A 19,439-nucleotide genomic window follows, 5' to 3' on the forward strand; every position below is an offset into this window, starting at 1 on the left:
GGATCTGCATATTGATCTTTTGCATTGTTGTCTCTTTCCTGTATTTCTACTTTTGGTCAGGTTCCACTGACTGCCAAATAAAGGCAAAGCAACAGATTGCTTCCGAAAGTGAGAGGAAGGACAGGCAAAAACGTAAACAGTGGTCAAATCACTGTGATATGCTCAGACGGTATGTTTTTTGGAGTAGGGACACACTTCACCTTTTTTAGAGACTGCATTTTGAATACTACAAGAAATCAAAASGATGATCTCAGTTATATACCAGTACTATAAGCATGTAAATACTTCCAACAGGCCTTGGCTGTGTACAGACCAGGAAGCTTAAGTGCACAACCACACTCAGATCTGTGTGTAAGTAGGAGTCCTGTCACACTGTCTGTCACACTATATTCAAGAGATGGCAGTACCTTCTCACTGGCTGTGTTAGCCTTTGAGGTAATAACACATCTGTTTCCTAAGTCTCACTAGTGCCTGTTGGTCCTTCTTACTGAAGAACAAGACAACTTTCCCCTGGCCTGTGTTAAATGGCAAGAAGTAGTGAGAAGAGCGTGCCTGTCCAGGCACTATTCTATAGCTGCTTATTTGAACAACACATGGAGAGATTGGCTCAGTCTGATCAGAGAGATGAGAAAAGGTCTTTCCAAAAGTATCTAATACTATTTTTCTTTACAAATATTGGAGAGAGCTGTCATTTCTTTGCCCCAATTTGCTCCAGCCAAAGGCTGTAAGGAAGGGAAGTTGGTTTAGGCAGAGCTTTACTTCCAAGGCTATCCTCAGAGAAAATCCTCTCATTCTCCCAAGGAAGTTAGGCAGCAACAGCTGCCTGGCCTGGAGCGCTACTGAAGCCTTGCTCCATCTACATCTTCCCAGAGACACATATACACATATATTTTGCTCCTGAAATACTTGGCTCCTTGTCATACAGGATTCAGTTAGAGAAGTGGGTTTTTAGTGTCTCTACAGTTACACTGCTGATGTTGTCAACATTGTCCATTTTCCAAGCTTGAAAGTTGCAATAAAAATAGCCATTTCCTGGCTTCCAGTCCACACTTCTTTCTGACCTCGGCATGAGACTCTGGGATTCTCTGAATGTGAGACAAAAGCTAGCTCTTAGACTGTAAAGGGCCCATTCCTTCTTCATTACACTCACAGATTTCACTGAGCCCGATAATAATCAAGAAGCAGATAAATATATTTGTGAAATCATACCCATAAACAGTAACATTTCCAGAAAACATTGTTTAGCCTCCAGAGTAACAGCATACTTGTGAAAATGGCAAATGTGTTATTCCTTAGAATAAAGCAAAGGGGACCTCCTAAAGAAAACCAGCAAACACTTCATTCCATTTTTTAACTTAAAATTAGGAAAGTAAGCTCTTCCACTTTGTAATATGATGCAACTATTACTCTTTGCCAAGTTCTGTGGAAGTTTCAAAATGCTGTGTAATATAAGGTAGGCATTGGTATTACAACTTTACTTTTAAACAAAACTGCAGCCAAGATGTACCATTTGATTTGGTTTTGTACTGTGGGTACTTTCAACATTGTTAAATGACATCCCGGTATGTTAAAAGAGATTCATCTTTATAAAAGTGAAAAGTAGGTTTCCTAACAGTTTATTTTTTTTTGTAACTTTAAGATTCAATAATTTCAGGAAATTTTTGATTGTGTCAGCATGCTGTCATGGTCTCTCATGCAATCACAGAAAGTCATTTAGTTCCTCTGTGCTTAAAATACTTTTACCAGTAAAACTATTTTATTATGAAGATTTCTCTTTTTGTGTTTACAAATTTAATTACTCAGTAACTACAGTTATATTGGTTCAGAAATGTGCTGGTATCACTTATTTTACTTCCCTATGGGAGTGACTATAATGGTAATAGGGACTTTTAAACAATAAGGAGTTTTAAACTACACTAGATTTTTTTAAACATTTCCTTGCAGTGTACTATCACAATACACAGCATGACTCATTTGAGGATGAGTCAGAGAAAAGGAAATAAAGAAAATAAACTTAATTTTATGCACAAATTCTTTTTGATAAAAATTTGAAAATTGACCTGTCTGTGCATTCAAGCAAATACTAGAAATATACCTAATTCAGCTGAAAATGTCATCTTCCCACCCACAAAGTAACAGCTTGAATGAGACATATAAGCCTTGCAATATGTCAAGCAGTCAAGTGGAGATCTGCTCATGAGGAAATTCAGTTAGATTTGAAAGCTATTAATTGGTAATGGAAACAATGCAGCCTGGGTAGCCATGTGTGGCCTTGGGTAAAACCAAGCGTGATTTAAGCAAATGGTGACTATTTAAAACCCCTGTTGTTTTTGTATTTGAGGGAGGGTATGAAATACATGTGTAGCTTAGCTCAGTGTATGTTAAGGCCAAGATCCACACTAGCACTGCAGTGTTTAGTATGCCAGCTTCTGTATTTTCTGTTCTTTGCCCTTGCAGCAGAATACCTAGGTGCGTTAGGCACCTAGGCTTCCTACCTATTGTCCCCAGGATTGATAGAGGATCTGGGTTTGAGTCTCACCTCAGCAAGAAGCAATTCAAGCTCCTGACTTTTAGAAGACTGTCCTACCTAYCAGACAGTAGGAAATAAAACATTAAAGGTCAGGTTGGCTGAAGAGGGAGGGAAAGCATGGGTAAGTCTGATTCAGTACTCAGTCAGAAAAAGAGGAAAAACAGTCTTTACCTTGAATATTTATTGAATACTTTACGCACTCCTCATTTAGTACCAACATATAACTATGCAGAAGAAGGGAGAATGCAGCCCTGGCACGTATCCCTGTTGTCCCTAAGAGCAGAGGAGCCTAGGTGAGGGTCCTAGCCACTGTACTCAAGTTTCTGTCTCAAGTTTGCTGCCCACAGAGCCCTAATTGTTCTCTATGAAATGGAAGAGCTGCAGCAGGAACAAGTTGGACCTGCTCTGTGTGTGTGTGTGTGTGTGTGTGTGTGTGTGTGTGTGTGTGTGTGTGATCTCCTGTGGTCCCTTCCAACCCGAAATAATCTATTTCTAAGTGACAGTGTCTGTCTGTGTTTCAGATTTCTCTCTGCTAACCCAGACCTCATAACCTACAGGAAGGCTGTAATGTGTGAGAATTGGTATCTCCCCAAGCAATAAGGTCTAACCCAAAGCCTCTGACATCTTGGGAGAATGTTTTACCTGGCAGGAGGACTGGTCAGCAGCAGGGAACAGATCTTCCTGCCAGTATTATACTGCAAGAAGATGGCCATACTACATTTCTGGTGTAAACACTGTGACCTGGAACCTCCTTGGTGAATGGGGCTCCCTTTTGACGCCTGACAGAGAGTGAGAACAGGGAAAGAGAACTGAGGGACAGAAAGTTGTCTGTGGGTTTCTATCACTGAAATGTCTATGACTTGAAATGGCTGGTTTCTATCAAAGGAATTTATGGAATGGGTCAAACTACATTTGCATGCCAGCTATGAGTCATGGAAGTAAGCCTGTTGTTACAACATAGCCATGGAGAATTGTTCAGTATTATTCTGATTTTACAGGAACTGAATGAGATGGCATAGTTCAGCCCAAGTAGTGTCATTCTAGTTCATGCTACAGCCTTTAGCGATGAACCAAAGGAGCTTTCAGTAATTCCTAGAAGGAAGGAAAAAAAAAGGCTCAGTGTTGAAGCATCTTTGAGGTTGATTTTGGGGGGGGTCCTCTGGTTAGAGATTGCTGTGTTTGTCAATTTTCTCTGAACCACTGCAGGCACTGTTGCATGAAGAGTGGAGCTGAGCTCCCTGTGAGGGGTGGTGAATGGACTGATCAAGTTGCTCAGCAGTGAGCATTCGGACTTAGAAAGTTAGCCAAGGGATGAACCTGCTCTGAGAGCCTGCCTATCCATCACTAACACTGTGGTAGTCTCACCTGGGACAGGCAGTAGAGCTCCCGGAAACTGAGCATGCCTTGAGAATATAAGATGTGCAGTTGGCCAACAGCTGGATTTTTCTCAGTCTGGACAGTACACTGTGAGTGTACTACAGAGAAATATGAGGAAAGGAGACTGAAGCATCAATTTATCTCAGCAGTCCCTTACAGCTGTAGGAGAAAAGCTAGGTCACAGGGGCTGCTGGAGTATTTGGCAGAGTAACAACTCTTGACATTGCTGATTGTTAAGTTTCCCAGTGTTGTGGTGTTTTCCCTTTCTTTCTCAAAACTGCTCTATATTACTGAAAGGCCATTCACTGGCAAAATGCGCAGGGCATGTAATTCAGGTTGCTTGAATTATGTGAATGGGGTTTTGAGCAGGTAGAGTTGAAGGAAACTCCTGGCAGTTAAATRTGGTATCTGTTTTCTTTTCCTTTCCCCCCCCTCTCTTAACTCAGGCAGAATGGTTAGCTCTACAGAGCCCAGCCCTGCTGGCTCCCACTGAGAATGCTGCCTGGGTCAATCCTGAGGTGACACAGACAAGCATAGGTTAGAGATGATGGATGATAAACTGCCCAGCCYTCCATAAGGCATTGCCAGGTGTCTCCCAGAAAGACTAGTAGATGTTTTGGGGAAAACTGTTTTGAATACCAGATTTTGAGGATCAGAGTCTTCTGAGGTGGTGAGCTGCATGTTAGTTGGTGAAATTTGTTTTGCGACTCCTATTCCACATTAAATTGCTTTAAAYTCAGCTTTTGGGGGCAAATGAGCTGAAACGTCCCTATTCTAAGAGCAACACTTCCACTTCAGCCCAAGGTGCTTTCTGGTGCCCTGTTTCAAGAACCAGAAACCCTAGTTTACTATGCTACCTCACACATCGCATACCTTACTATGCGACCTCTGGCAGTCTCAACTTGCCAAGAAACGCCGGAGGTGGCCCTGTACCTTGAAATCCCSTTTTCCTAAAGCCAGGCTCAGGTTTCCAGAGAAACCTCAGTAATTCAGCCCCGGTGGCGGGGGGAGGAGGGGCTCACCCTGCACCGCCCGACCGCGGGACGCTGCCCGAAGCCTCCATGGGGCAGCAGGGCGTCGAGTGGATGGCGAAGATAGCGAAGGCGGAGGAGAAAGCTGCCGGACGGGAGGCKGAGGCAGGAGGCGGGCCGGGAGGCGGGCAGTGGCTCCGCATCCCTTTCGGTTTCTGTTTGAGCATTTCGAGGGAGCCGCTGGGACAATCAACGATGCGGCTGCGAGCCTCGCTCGTGCTGGGGGAGCTGCTGCTGCTGGGCTGCCTGCTAGGTGAGTCGTGGCCGGGGCACGGCGGGAAGCTCTTCCCGTGCCCCCTCAGCCCTTCACCCTCTCGTTCGCTTCGGCCAGGCTCCCCGCAGCGCTGCCACCCCGGCGGCCGTGCCTGGGGCGGCGGCCGGGTGCAGCCGGCGGAGCTGGGCGCCCCGAGGCGGCGGGCGGCCGTGCCGCCCTGCCTCCGCACCGCGCGGGCCCCGGGGCGCAGCGCGGCGGGGCGCCACCGTTAACGGCCGTGTGGTGCCCTAGCGAGAGACCTGGCCGGGCGCGCGGCGGGCGGTTTGGCAGGCGCGGTTCAGGCCCTCAGGCTTTGCGGAGCGGGTTGGGCTTTGGGAGGGTGCTGCAGTGCGCGCATCGGCCACAGGAGGAAAGTTTCTGCGAGCAGCTGCGGTGTTTGGCGGCTCTGCGGGGCGATCTTTGGCGCCATACATGCTCGTGGCGACGGTGGTGTTGCCCTCTTGCTCTGAGCTGCTCGCTTTGTTTTACACTTTGTGGTGAAGAAAGTTAGGCATCATGTTGTGTCCCTAACTGTTTATTTCATTTTCCATCATTCTTGATCGTGGGAGGCGATTGTCATCACTATGTTGGCTGGTAAACTGCAGTTTCTACTTTCTAGTGTACGGCTTCAGTGGCCTGAGTTGGATTTGATACATGAAAAAAGACTGTATGTTTTATTTTCTAGGTTACTTCTTTCTCAAGGAAAAACCACTGAGGTTCTCTGTAATTTCCTTTTTAGACTTCTTTTTCATGTAGAAGTAAATAATTAATATTCAATCTGGTGAAATACTAAGTGGGAGCTAAGTGTAACCTATATACCTGAGGAGCAGCAAACTGGTGTAGGACTACAAGCATGAGAAGTATGCAATCAAAACTCACTCATTTCTGGAGTAGTTAAAGACAGGTATACAAAGTTTCTCATTGCTTCATGACTTGTCAGAGGTGGCTGCTGTTGCTAGATTGGCCAAGCAGCGTGGCTTGCTCTATATACACCTTCTTATTGTTTCTCTAGACTAAGGGATTTCTCTGTGACTTTTTGTTGCTTTGGGAGTTTACTGGATGTACTTAAAACAGGATGTGTTGCATCCTCTTTTTTTTTTTTTTTTTTTTTTTTTTTAAGACCAGTCTGTTCTTTTTTTTCCTGATGGTTTAAAATAGTAGTTTCCACTACAAAACATTCAGAACAACTCCCTGAGATTTCCTGTTACAGCATTCCAGAAGACTTCAGCTTGCTTTGTTTCAATACCCCTGAGAGATCCTGTTCTGCACTCCAGAGCTGTAAGAGTGCCTAGGACCAATGGAGAAGGACTCTGCGTGTCTGTAGGAATCAGTCTGCCCACAGTCAACTGCAGGATCAGCCACTAGTTCCTGATTTGTCTCTCAGCTGTAGCGATTTTTCAGATAAGGTTCTAAACGAGCATCAATATTGTGTGATTAATAGAGCATTCTTTTTATGAAGACAAATATTTATTTATATTTATTTATTTATATTTATCCTAACAAATGTTTTCTTCAGCTTGCTTTTAGAGTGTTTTTAGTTCTGTAGATTGCTAACAGAAATGTTAAACACAGAGTTTTAAATAGTCTGAACGTAAAAATCTTTTCCAGCCATCAGGTATCTGCTTCATATATCTGATATTCTAGTCTTGTTACCTTCCTCATGAATCCTGAATAAACAGAGGAAGTTCTGTATTTCTAGCAAAGGAAAAAGAAATGCAAAAATCCCCCACCCTCTGCTTAAAAGCTCTTAATAAATCACTGCCTCCACAGCTGTGGCTATTACATCATAATAAAAGAAATATTTTGGAGAGATTAGTAGTTAATGTTACAAGTAGAACAAAGAGTGAAAAGTCTTGCTGGTAGTTTCTTGGTTTAATGTCATTAATGGTCTTAATCATGAGAAACCTAAGATCATCTTTGGTTTATATGTACAGACTCCTTTGGTCCCTGAGTTCACTGTGTGGTTAAGGGTGCTTGTCAAAAAGTAATGATTTGACCGTGTGTGTGTGTGTGTGCATGCATTTTTTTTTAAGTGCCCTTCCTCTGAGTTTACAGCCTCATGAGAGGTTTGAGTGACTTCATGGTGGTGTAGCTGTAGGCCATTTAGGTGATGAAGAATTTGAAAGAGACATAGGTCATGGTTTATATGTTTAAGCTGGTGCTGCTGCAGGGAAGAAAGAAGTAGTTCCCTCTCTGTGCCATGTGTTTGTGCAGTTCTTCGTGAACTGAACTACAAAGATGATCTGGCCAAAAAATAATTTAGTCAAAGGAAAAAAGTTATTATTTGACCAGGTAGTTTTCTCAGTCCTATTGATCATAAAGTTACACAAAGACTGTGTTACCACAGCATAGGGAGTGCTATGCAGATGTGGGGATTAAGTAGCCAGAGGATGTGAATGGCTTTTTTTTAGGAGTTAAGGGTAGGCTTAAATGCAAGTCARCTGTGTTCCTAAGGAAAGCATAGAGATCAAATGTAATCAGTGTTCTAACTCTGAGAGTAAATTTTCACAAGATACAGTGAACTTCCCTAATAGCTCACCTTTGCCAATAGTGGAAATGCCCAGTTCTCCCTCCTCCCTCCCTTCCCTTGTGTTGCCATGTGTTGGCTTCCTCATTCACTGAATTTAGCTCAATGCTTTAGTGGCAGTGTAACTTGGCTAAAAAGTGGAAAGGTGATGAATGGAATTGGCTCAGTCCAGTGAGCTTGGCAAAGGAGCAGGACCCTGAGACTGCAGGAGAAAAGGAGGGGAAAACCAAGAGGGGAGAGGGAGAGCAGGACCTTCCCTTCACTAGCTAGTGGGTTTAATTGTTTGTCTAACTACCATGAGCTAAGTCTAGAGGGCAAAGGATACTTTTCAGAACAAGAGTTCTCACATTTAGCCTCCCCTTATGTGAGACCTGCAGAAGGGACTTGCTGATTATGTTCGTGACTACAGAACTAGCTCAGTTCAGGTTACCTCAAAGTACAGGCAGTAAGGGTATGCTAGATAAATCTTGCTGAAGCAAGAGTTAATTAGATTCTCCTAACTATTAGGAAAAATGAGACTGGATGTGTAATCACAGGACAAGGGTAGTGGAAGAGGCTTGAGAGTCATGGGCATGAAACAAGGTCTAGGGAGCTGGAGAGATCTGTGGGATTTGGCAAATAGAAGAGAAATGTGAGTACAGGGGAGAGGAGGAGACTTTCCATACTGAAAGTTCTTGCTATTTCAACTCTCAAAAAATCAATCTGTGGAGCTAAACTTAGAAAAGTTATCAGAGACTCTTACCTCTGCCCTCTACTCACAAACCTTAAACTGTGAACAGAATAGCCCACCCAAGCTGGCACTTGACTGGTGGCATGTATGTTTCTGAGAAGCTGGTTTTGATCTTCTGTTCTCCCTACTCCTCAAACTCTTTCCTGGAAATGTCCAGAATTGCCTAGTCCTCATCAGCACCAAGATTTTCTGCATTTTGCATGTGCTTAAACTCTGCAGGGATCCACAAAAAAGTCTCTCTCTGAGTTACATAGTGAAGTTTTGTTAGCCCAACCATAGGCTTCCTGGATGCGCAGTGGTTGGTATGCTTTCTTCCTCCTTTCCAAGCTGTGCCAGTGTGCACAGAGAGCTGTAATGCAGCTGCACCCAAGAGGGTTTTGTGAGGGGGCTGTGTCTCTGTCTAGTGGTCAGGACACTAGTGGGAAGACTTTAGGCTCTCCTCCAGTAAAGCATGCCTTTTTATTGTGTGAAAATGTCCTGAGCATATGGTTTGATCAGTGAGTTACTGGAGAAAAGGGAGGCAGCATCTCTTTCTGACAGTGTTTTGAAAAGCAGTGCTTCCATCCTGGGAAGGCTTGGAGCTGTAAATCTAGAGTGCAGAGAAGCAAGAGCCCTCAGTGAAGTGCATAAACACAAGGGGTTGGACTTAAGACACAGCTGAGTCCTTATCACTTCCTGGTAGCCTGCTCTAGGGTGTGGGTGCTGTCGCCACAGTCTTAACTGGCCCTGTATTTCTGATTAAAGGGACAGTCTTACCCCATGCCCTTCCTCTGCTCACTAGTTTCTGCTCTGGCCCATGCACCAGCACTGATATGCCATGTGACAGGACAAGAAGCAATGGGCAGAAATTGAACCACAGGAAGTTCTGCCTGAATGTGAGGGGGAAGTTCTTCACTGTGAGAGTGACGGAGCACTGGAACAGGTTGCCTAGAGAGGTTGTGGAGTCTCCTTCTCTGGAGATCTTCAAGGCCCGCCTGGATGCAACCCTTGCTAACATGCTCTAGGTTACCCTGCTTGAGCAGGGAGGCTGGACTAGATGATCTCCAGAGGCCCCTTCTAACCTTACTGATTCTGATTCGATGCTCCTGCAGTCCAACAGCAAGTCGAATCTAGGAATTCTAATCTTTCTGTTGCTTTTTTGGTCATGTTAACTTTCAGCCAGGTTATTTCCTGATCATGCTCTCTGTTTGGCTGTGCTGTATGGTTGACAATGATCAGGTAAGGAAGGTGGTGGGAAAAACACAAAAGCAAGGGAGAAGGAGGAGCAGGCAGAATGCTCCCACCTTTTTAATCAGCAAAGTCATTTTAAAATGACAGCGAAGGGCCAAGGGCCCAAGCTTGTTGTAGATACTCCCCTTAGGACCTGCCTTTGTTGATGTGTGGAGCTCTGTAGTTGCAGGCAGCCCCATGTTGTCCAGGGACAGCAACACACACCTCTGTGAACTTGCTAGAGGAATCAAGCAAAAAATTCTACTTTAGGTGTTGTATGCCAGAGTTGCCGAGCAGGTGTCTTCATCCAGCCCCTCCTTTACAAATCTGATGTGCTATTGCAATAGCCTGCGACGCYAGGTATAGCTTACTGTCTTTTGCACTCTTGCTGTGCCTGACTGTAGATTTTTGCCTCTGATTTTATACAATGAGTCTAAACACTTTCTTACGGGAGGTTAAGATATGAATTGTGGTTGTGGCCTTTGGATGAATAGGGGGACTGAGGTGAATAATCTGATGGCCTTTCTAGACTACACATTTATTCCAGGATTGTCTACAATTTAAGATTCTGGTCTTTAGGGTGAATGCTACTCACAGTAGCTAAGGAATTCACAATTAAAAAAACTAAATAAAAAGGGGTAGTTGGAAAGTTGCAAGAAATAGAAAAAAAAATCACTTTTAGAAAAGCCCAACTGCAGAGGCAGGCAGTTCCTTACCATAAGCTAATCAGTAAGGATTTTGCCACCCAGCTTCAGCAGATGGGATATTAACATTTTAATAATGATAATAAGGGAGCCTAACTGATGCTTGTGTAAACCTAATATATGCATTTCTAACAATTACTTGATACCAAAGAGATTATAGTGGTGGCATTAAAAAAGGGAGTTAGTTATTTCTGAAAATTGAGGTAAGCTAATCCTTAGTTCCAAGAAAAACGTTCAGGTAAGTACTACAACTTAGGTACAGCATGCTGGTTTGTATGTGTGGCACATGTTACAATGGGTGTGAAGGACTTTGCCTTGTCTTGAAAAGGCTGCAATCTAACCTGCACATTCAGAGAAATTATTCAGTTAGCGTGGAGTTCCAGGTTATGTGGTAATGCATACAGCTGAGCTCTTGTCAAACATGAGATAATCTGAAATATTTTAATTTTCATGTATTGCAAACCAGGCTAAAACTCACGGCCTTCCGTTTGCTGCAGGACAAATCCATACACCCAGGCAGTCACCGTGGCTCAGCTGATGATGACTGACTGTGGCTCTGAGTCCTGATTAGAACAAGTAGGCTGTGAGGCAAAGATACCGGCAGAAGAATGTTTTGCAGAATGAGTTTGTGGGGTTGTTGAAGAGTCTTGGCTTGCACGATGCCAGTTTTTCTTCTTTATAAATAACACCATTGTCGTGCAGTTTGTTTTGAGGAGTAGAACACAAAGATGTGGTACGAGAAGGAATTTGAAATGTATTGAAGGAGGTAAGAGGGGGTAGAAGTCTCATGGTTTCTGTAGAGGCTACTGAAGGCCCTAGTGCAGCACTGTGTTGCAGGATACAAAAAGGAGAAAGGGAGAAAGGAGAGAAACATCATTCTTACTTTAAGCCAACCAAACAGGGCATGTAAGGGAGAGCATTTGGCTGTTCTTTGTTCTGATTTGCCCACAATAGAGAAGTTAGTTGCAGTGGAGTGGGAAAACCATTCCCTTGTCAAATCAAATACAAAAGAGGAAGAAGGTTTATTTGAAAATTCAGAAAATATTTGATGCCATATCCTTTCTTTAGAAGCTCAAAAAGTTGTTGTGGAGACCTTACAGAATATTTCTGTATGACATGTAATTTCTTTGTAAAAAGGAAGCTGACGGGGTGAGTGGGAAGTTTCTTTACATTTTCACCAGAGCAGTGAAGCAGGGAAGTAGGGGTGTCTGATGGCTAGTTTTGGACAAGAGAGGGTGAAAGTCCTCCTGAAGRGATAATCTCTCCAGTGTCCTGCTCCTGGGAGCCCTAAATGACYTTCTGTGGAGGAACCTGTCAGCTCCTTGCTGCAGAGGCTTTGTTTCACCAGCCAGAAAGAAGAGAGTGCACTGTAGAGAACAGTGCTCCCCTATGCCAAGCAAAAACTGTGCAGAGGTAATGTACTATCTCTTTCCTTTTCAGCTCTGCCTTCCAGTCTGTTTTGCAGGTTTGAAGGAGAAACAGTGTTACCTTCATAACCGCAGTGGGCCCTTAAAACTAACTGAAAAACAGCAAAGACATGATGGTTTGCATGCATCCACACCTAGGCTTACCAAGTTATTAGGAGCTCGCTGAGCTCTCGTGGACGTCCTTGCTTGTGTTTTCAGCTCTTAGGAAGTGGCTGCTTTCCTCCCAGGAGGGAAGCACATCATCTTGCTCTTACCAATAGCTTGATGTGCAGATGGCCACTRTGGCTTGGATTACTCATGCTGGCAGGCTATGCCACCACAGCTTGTATCTGTGAGCTGAAGATATTGAGAGGCAGAATTTCCCAGTGGTTAGAGCAGGGGTTTCTGCTCTGCCCTATGAATGCTGTAGATCTCTGGGCAGTTGAAGACAACTTCTTCAAGGAACTATGCTCACAGAAATTGCCATTATGAAACAAAAGTCCCTGATAAGACTCCAAGCTTCYTCAGGTCAAAACAACATCCTGCCTTCTACTGGTCCCCAGAAACGAATTTGGAGTTTTGGGTTCTCTTCTGGGAACTGATGATTGATCTAAATGGGTAGTGATACTCATTTTGGATTGGCAGAAGCAAGTGAGATGTTTAAATCTGTGTGAAAAGGATAGAGGATAAAGAAAGGCAGGCTCTGTTGAAATGATGTGAGAGTGCTAGCTAAGCCTTGTTTACTTATCCAGTCCCTGTGCTTGGAAAAGGCTACAGCATAAGTGAAGTGCTAGACAAGGATGACTAGAAACTGCAGCAGAGTGAGAAAAAATACATTCATGTGTAAATTATAAACAAACTGGATAGTCCATGAGAGGCAAGGCACACAGAAGACCTATATGTACCGTTGTCTATGCAAACACGCAGAAATGATGTCCGCTATTTATCGTTTTTTGCCTTCTACCTCCTGCCTGAGAAAATCTTTGTTTTTGTGGTGTGACACTAGGCAGAAGAGCAGGACATGTGGTATGTTGACAAGTATTCTTTTTTGCTGACTGTGAAGCTCTTGAGTTGATGCTATTTAAGAATCAAAACCAAAAAGGAAGTAGCCGTCACTTGGGAACAGTTGGCTTATAGAAATTGAGAGTAGGCTTCTAATGTATTTYTCTTTCACTACCTGTGATCATTGTTTAAGGGGAGTTTTTGATGATGCATACTGGGAATTTCCCCTCAGTGATTTTAAACCCACTCAGAGGCATTTAGGAGCGGGAGATCTTAGCTGAAGACTGAAGCGGGGAGATTGAGGAGGCATCCTTTTAGAAGGATCCCTGCCTTTCTTGTCTCCGATTCTACTGTATCCAGAGTATACTTTTTTTTTTTAAGGTTAGTTCAAATGTAAACTATCAAACTCTGTAATGCCTGATTGTTTGATTTTTTGTTTTTTCTGTTATTTGTTTGTTTTTTGTTTCCTCCAGTAAAGTATGATTGCTTTCAGAACTGTTAGTCAGCAGTTAAGGTTCTGGACAGCTCCCATTTTATGCTTGCAGCTCTAGTGGACTCTCACAGGCTGGATGCTATTTCACTTATTTTGGCTATGAAATAAACCAACTTCTGTGGTGATATAATGCAGAATGGAGAAAACATTTTGTCCCAAATGCTTGGCCATTTCTGAGAATTAAATTTGTGAAAAATACATTTTTTTCCTTGTTAAAAATATCTTAAATGACATTTCCAGAGGAAATCTGTAATACCTGCATGATTTCACAGCAAGCACTTTGAATGGATACTAATTTTTTGTCAGAATTGTGCCTTTTACTAATTCTGTGACTGTTCAGCCAAATAACAAGATGTTGAAAAATTGCTCAGCAGGGTTTTTAGTCTATGCRTTCTCCAACCAGATGCTGAGATAGGTTTTTGTTAGTGACAATAATTTTTCCTTTTGACTTTATGATCAGGCCATGAGCAGGGGCAGATGGCCTAATAGAGATGAAAAGAGGGAAAATATTTGATGTAGGATAAAGGAGAAGATCAGGACAATGATTCTAGCTGGACTCATGGAGACCTGGGTGTAGAAGTGGGACAGTTTTGTAATGCCTGTTACATGCTTGTATAGACAGGCTGGATTTGCATACTTCTTAGCTGACAGGTGCTCAACATTACAACATCCATGATGTGCTTTTAACAGAACTTTGATGAATCTGATACTGGATACAGCATTGGTCAAACAATAATTTAGAAAACAATCAGTAAAATAACCTTTTTTTCTTCCCCCTGTAGTATACATCCACTGTGAAGAGGTGTTTGGCATCTTGGGAGAAAATTTTACTTTTCCAGTAAAAATAGAAAAAAAGCTAATGGAAATTACTTGGAAGAAAAATAAAGATAAAGTTGCTGAATGGGAAGAACAAAGCCAAACAGTGTTTTTTAATTCTCTCCGGAATAGAGGATCACTTAACAATGAGACCGGCGGCTTGACCATATTTAATTTAGAGAAGAATGATACTGCCTCATATGCGCTAGAATATTTATCTTCTGATGAAAGAACTTCTGTCTTAACCTTTATACTTACTGTGTTAGGTAAGTAGTGGATGAACTGTGTAAAGAACTTGCACAACTTTTTTCTCTTTAAGAAGACAGGAAAGAGAACTGTTTATTTGTCAGGGAAGCAAATAGAGGAGAGATTCTGTTATTTGGCTCAGCTGTTAAGTTGCTTAGTCACTTCAGAAATCTTTCAAAGGTGCCATCTAATTTGTGTGCCCATCATTACTCACCTTAACATGACTTTTAGAGCGTGTCTAGATGGCACAGTGCAGCTCTAGACAGAGATAACCAAACAAAGTGACTCAGTTACCTCAGGCAGTATGTGTCTACTGTTAAAGGAGCTCTTGCAGGCCTATTATATTTGCTGGAGTATCAGTACAAAATGGCATTATCCTGTACAGATCTACACAGTTCCACTGGTCATCTTTGGAAAATATATGTGGCCAACACCTGTATTAGTGCTGCTGAAAATCAACCATGAAGTATCTCAAACTAGGCAATGAAGAACCAGAAGAGAGACCACTTCTAGAAATGTAGTCCTTTTATCTGTATCTTATGCTGAAGTTACATAAAATATGCTTGAGCATTCTGTCAGTGTCATGCACATCCCTACCTTACCCTTCTGCTATGCACGCTCCTGCTGCTTATGTTGCCTGATCACATATTAAAATGCAAGGCTATATATAACCAAACTAATATAGAATGTTTTCTCTCCTTTCAGATCCCCCTTCTGAACCTACAATAATTTGCAACATCAGTGGTGATGACCTTATATTAAAATGTGCAGCAGATTTCAAGAAACCTCTGAAATATAGTTGGAAGTTCAGTAGCATAACAGAGTATAAGCAGCACCAAGATGTTGTCACCCTTAAAAGTAACGTTGATGCTTCAGAGAAAACGACATGTTTCATTAAAATCTCTCAAACAGAAAAGAACTCCGAATTTTCTTTGAATGAATGCTTTCCAGGTAATAAAGATAATGGGTCAGGTGATATACGCAAGTCTGAGAGGCTGATTTGAGAAACAGAATGGCTTTTGACAGCAAGGTTGTTGCTGACTTCTCAGGAAATTGAATTTAAAAGACTTCCAATGCTTTTTATTCTTTATTTGATAAAAATATGTTTAAGATTGGTGAAAGGTACTGTATTGATAGTTTGAACTCTCTAGGAAGAGCCTTTTGCAAGGACCTCAACAAAATAAGGCTGTCAGCTTTGACATGAGTGGTAGAGAGGGAGGGACCTAGAGTGAGGAGGAACATGTTTTCTGTGCACTTAGCAGATCTCTCTTCTGAATCTTCTGGCCTTCATATAGTATAATTAATGCTAGTGACTGTAGGTGCTCTTTGTACTATTTTCCATGAACTGGAGTGAAACTACTCAATCATTTCAAGGGAGTCATTAGAGCTATCAGATAAAGTCACTTTTCATATGGAATGTGTATGAATTGATGCTTTAGAGCATGCTTCTTCTTCACAGTTGGATAGAGAAAGGAAAATTGTCGTTTGTTGGTTATTACTTCAGCCCAGCTTCAGCTCAGCTTGAAGTGAACTTGAGACTTATGCTTTTTACACAGGATGAAAATACCTGTTTGGAACTATCTGATTTGTGGAGTGTGTAAGGCAGTCACTAAATAGAATTTTCCAGTTCTGTGCAAAAGCAAATTTCATATTTTTTTAGTATAAAATTCTTCCTTTGTCATCAAAAGCATGCACTAGAGATCAGTTAGAAATAAGAGATTTGCTGAGTTGGCTGAGATTTGGCTTGGCCCTTCTTAGGCCCCTCAAAATGGGAACCCCATTGCCTGTCAAGAAGTAACGTGTCTTCACTGAATTTGGTCACTACATGACTTTCCTGGAGTTGCTATAGCTGTTGCACTAACAGATAACTCTGGTGCTTACATTTCTTGAGGTTACTTTAAAAAAGCAAAAACCGACTACCTATACAACATACAGAGTGATATTTCTAATGAAGTTGTGTCTGTCACATGAAAATGCTACTTCTTAGCTGATCAATTATTGTTTTACTTTTTAAAGGGGACAGATATCACAAAAGGAGGAGAGCTGGTCTTATTGTGGCTTTTGTCTTGTTGCTTGCAGTTGTGATAATACCACTATTGTACAAAAAAGGTATGTATGGCACTTACTAACTGAGATCAACGTGCTTTGATATTATGCTAGTCTAAGGTCCTGTAGAATGAATTAAAGTGCCTGGACATGGGATGGATTGTAATTAAATTACTAGAAACCAGTACAACTTACATTCAGACTCTGTGACCTGCGAGACACTGAAGTGCATATTTGCAAATTTCTCCCTCAGACTGGATGCTTTGTTTACTGTGCGTTTCCACTTTCCAAGTAGATGCATCATGAAGCTGCCCTCATGATCAGATTTACTGTTGGAACAAGCTCTTCCAAGAGCACGTTGAATACCTTGTACTAAGTGTAATCTGACAGTTTAGTGCCTGCTCTTAGAGGTTATGAAGTATATTCTATTAAAATTCCAGTGGATTGGATCATTGGCTTTCAAGGAGAGACAATCATATTTGAAAAAAAAAGCCATTTCCTATGTGTTACCATGTTGTAATTCAGGGCAATGGTTCCCTGCATGATAGGGGCACTGTGGGAGTAGATCTATGTAAATCCTTAGGAGACAGTTCCATGTTGTAATGAGAGCTGGTGAATAGGTCAGAAGAGCCCTTAATTCGCATCTTTTCCTGTAAACAGTTGTGATAGCTAGGATTGGGTGCTTACAGCTCTGTAGATTATTCCTGGACAGTGAAGAGGGGGAAGTCTGTTCATAGCGACAGTTGTTGCTTGGGTCCTTGACTTAGTCATACTTCTGGGGAAAATGAAAGAATCATCATTCTAGAGCTGCATCTTTTGAGCTTAGGGTGATTGAATGAGAACTTGCTTGGTTATGGTGGGCTTCATGGCTTTCCTTTGCCACAATATCCTATTTCACTGGTTTCTTTCCCCCAAGTCATCTAGTCCATTGCATATCCTCAGTGAATATTCTTTATTAATGAGGGGTGGAGGCTGTCAGCAAGTTTACAAAAACACTGGATTTTATTTCTGAGTACTTTATCCTTTTTTTTCATTGTTTTGGTGCAGTTAGACATCAATCTAAAATAGGACGACATAAACACAGTCTTCAGAAGCATAGTTCAGGTAAGAGAGCTGGAGTGTCATGAATGTATGGAATTTGGACTATTGCATTAATTTCATTGTAGGCTTTTAATTTTCTCTGTAGTACTACAGTCTTTTGTTGGAGAGGTAGAGGAGCATGTTTTCTTTTGGGCCTTAGTTGTTTTACAGAATATGTTTTGGGTTTTTTCCCCCCCAGGACATTAATATATATGTCAAAAATTTTTATTTCTTATAGGAGAAGAGGAGCCAATTGTAAACGTAGACAGCCAAGTACAGTCCAGCTCAGGTATGAGATGAGAAATGCCGATGCCTATCAGGTCATTGCCTTTAACTGTCTACCAATACTTCTGGTAGTACTTCTTGGGTTTAGTGGCTCTCTCTAACATCTATTGTTGGTTAGGACAAGGAGTCTAATCTGCTGTTCCCTTTCTTGCAGTGTGTAGGTGTTCTAAGGTAATCTTCAGCATGAGAACACTCAGCCTTAAAGTCTCAGATAAGGTGCAGTAGTGGAGAATCATAGGAACCTACGCTTTGTGTATGCATTAGTAGGAGTGGGGAATTACTAACAATGAATGGCCTGAGAGGAGCCTGGTCAGTATCTCTCTTCGGGATGAATTCTGACAATGGAGAACAGGAGCTAGCCTTGGGATGAGGGCTGGAAAAATTGGGGAACTTGTTCTTTACTTGTTGGTTAGGGGCTTTTTTCTGTGCTGAAATATGAGGTTAATATTTCTTTGATTTCTTTTAATCTTATCAGCCTGTCCCATTCATATAAACTTCTTTCAGGAATTTGGTTTGTCATTTTTTGAAACCCAGTATTCATATGAAGTGCTTCAGACTGGGCATGAATGTACTATGTTAGGAATGAGCAATGTCCCTCATGGAAATTTCTTGATAGCTGGTCTTGGAAGATGGTCAACAAGCCTGTTTATCTGTGCATTGATTTTGACCTATAATGCTGATGTTTCCAGTGGGTGGGTGTTGTTACTGTATGTGTACCAATAGATTTAATGACTGTCAAAAGTGTTACCACATCAGACTAGCTGGGGTTGACTATTAGTTTAAGCTGGTTATATCTTGAAACACCATCCAAGTGGTAATGAGGCTGTCCGGTTGAGGACACGCTGTTAGTCTGGTGTGCAGAACTGCCTGATCATTGATTTTGTTGTGTTGACAGAAAAACACTGAAGCGTGCTTACCTCCAGGCTGTCAAGTTGCAGTTGTCTCCTTTTACATCCCTGAGCTCTTCCAGTTGTTTTGGAAAAAATCTGTTAGAAGCACCTTTTGATGCGTTCTTGGTCTATTTTGCGGGCACTGTAAATTCTAAGAGCCTTCTTGCCTGTCAGGCAGATGATACTGTTTTCCAGCATTAATATGTGTTTTGGTGCCAGGATCACTGTGGTCTATTCTTATGAACGAAACTAAGTTGGAAATTAGGCAGCCAAGAAAACTGGAGAGTGCAGGGGAGTGAAGACTCTCAAAAATTCTCTGCAACAGAGGTCACCAGACCAAATTCTATTCAAAGAAGGAATGGTAAGAGTTCCTRCCAATAGTATGAGTGCTCTCCTGGAGCGTTTTTGATGAGCGTAGCTGCAGGTGGGATATTGACTTGGGTATATTACTTCAGCTAGTGAAATTCAGAAGAGGCTAGAGCAGTATGCTTCTAGGGTTACAAACTACCATGTCACCTCTGAAGAAAGTTGCTATAAGTTTAATGTATTAAGTTAATGTTTTTACAGGTTTGGAGGATAAAAAAATCTGATAAGGTTCTTGGTCATGGCCCAGTAAAGACAAATCAAAGAGGGAGGAAATGCAATGAAAGAGGGATTTTAAGGGGAACTAATCCCCTGAAGGTGGACAGTGGTACGCACCACTGGGGACTGTAGTGGTCCTCTCTTCTGTCTGCAGATGTCCGTAGCGCGTGGGAGAGCGGCCCGAGTGCCACGCAGGCAGCCGAGCGTGGCGTGAACGGGAGCGGTAAGTGTC

At 42.3% G+C, this 19,439-nt stretch overlaps 1 protein-coding gene across 1 annotated transcript; it reads left to right on the top strand.

Annotated features, from left to right (window-relative positions):
* The first annotated feature begins 5,100 nt into the window (after window positions 1-5,100).
* On the top strand, window positions 5,101-19,433 carry LOC146584584 (lymphocyte function-associated antigen 3-like). The gene is made up of 7 exons (XM_085324512.1): window positions 5,101-5,191; window positions 14,045-14,344; window positions 15,030-15,275; window positions 16,341-16,433; window positions 17,418-17,474; window positions 17,689-17,739; window positions 19,193-19,433. Exons 1-7 carry the CDS (start codon window positions 5,134-5,136, stop codon window positions 19,213-19,215), a joined length of 828 nt encoding a protein of 275 aa, XP_085180638.1. The 5' UTR covers window positions 5,101-5,133; the 3' UTR covers window positions 19,216-19,433.
* Window positions 19,434-19,439: the final 6 nt, after the last annotated feature.

Source organism: Rhea americana, unplaced genomic scaffold (genome assembly GCF_003343005.1).
Source record: "Rhea americana isolate MKP2758 unplaced genomic scaffold, rheAme1 scaffold_92, whole genome shotgun sequence".
Classification (NCBI taxonomy): domain Eukaryota; kingdom Metazoa; phylum Chordata; class Aves; order Rheiformes; family Rheidae; genus Rhea; species Rhea americana.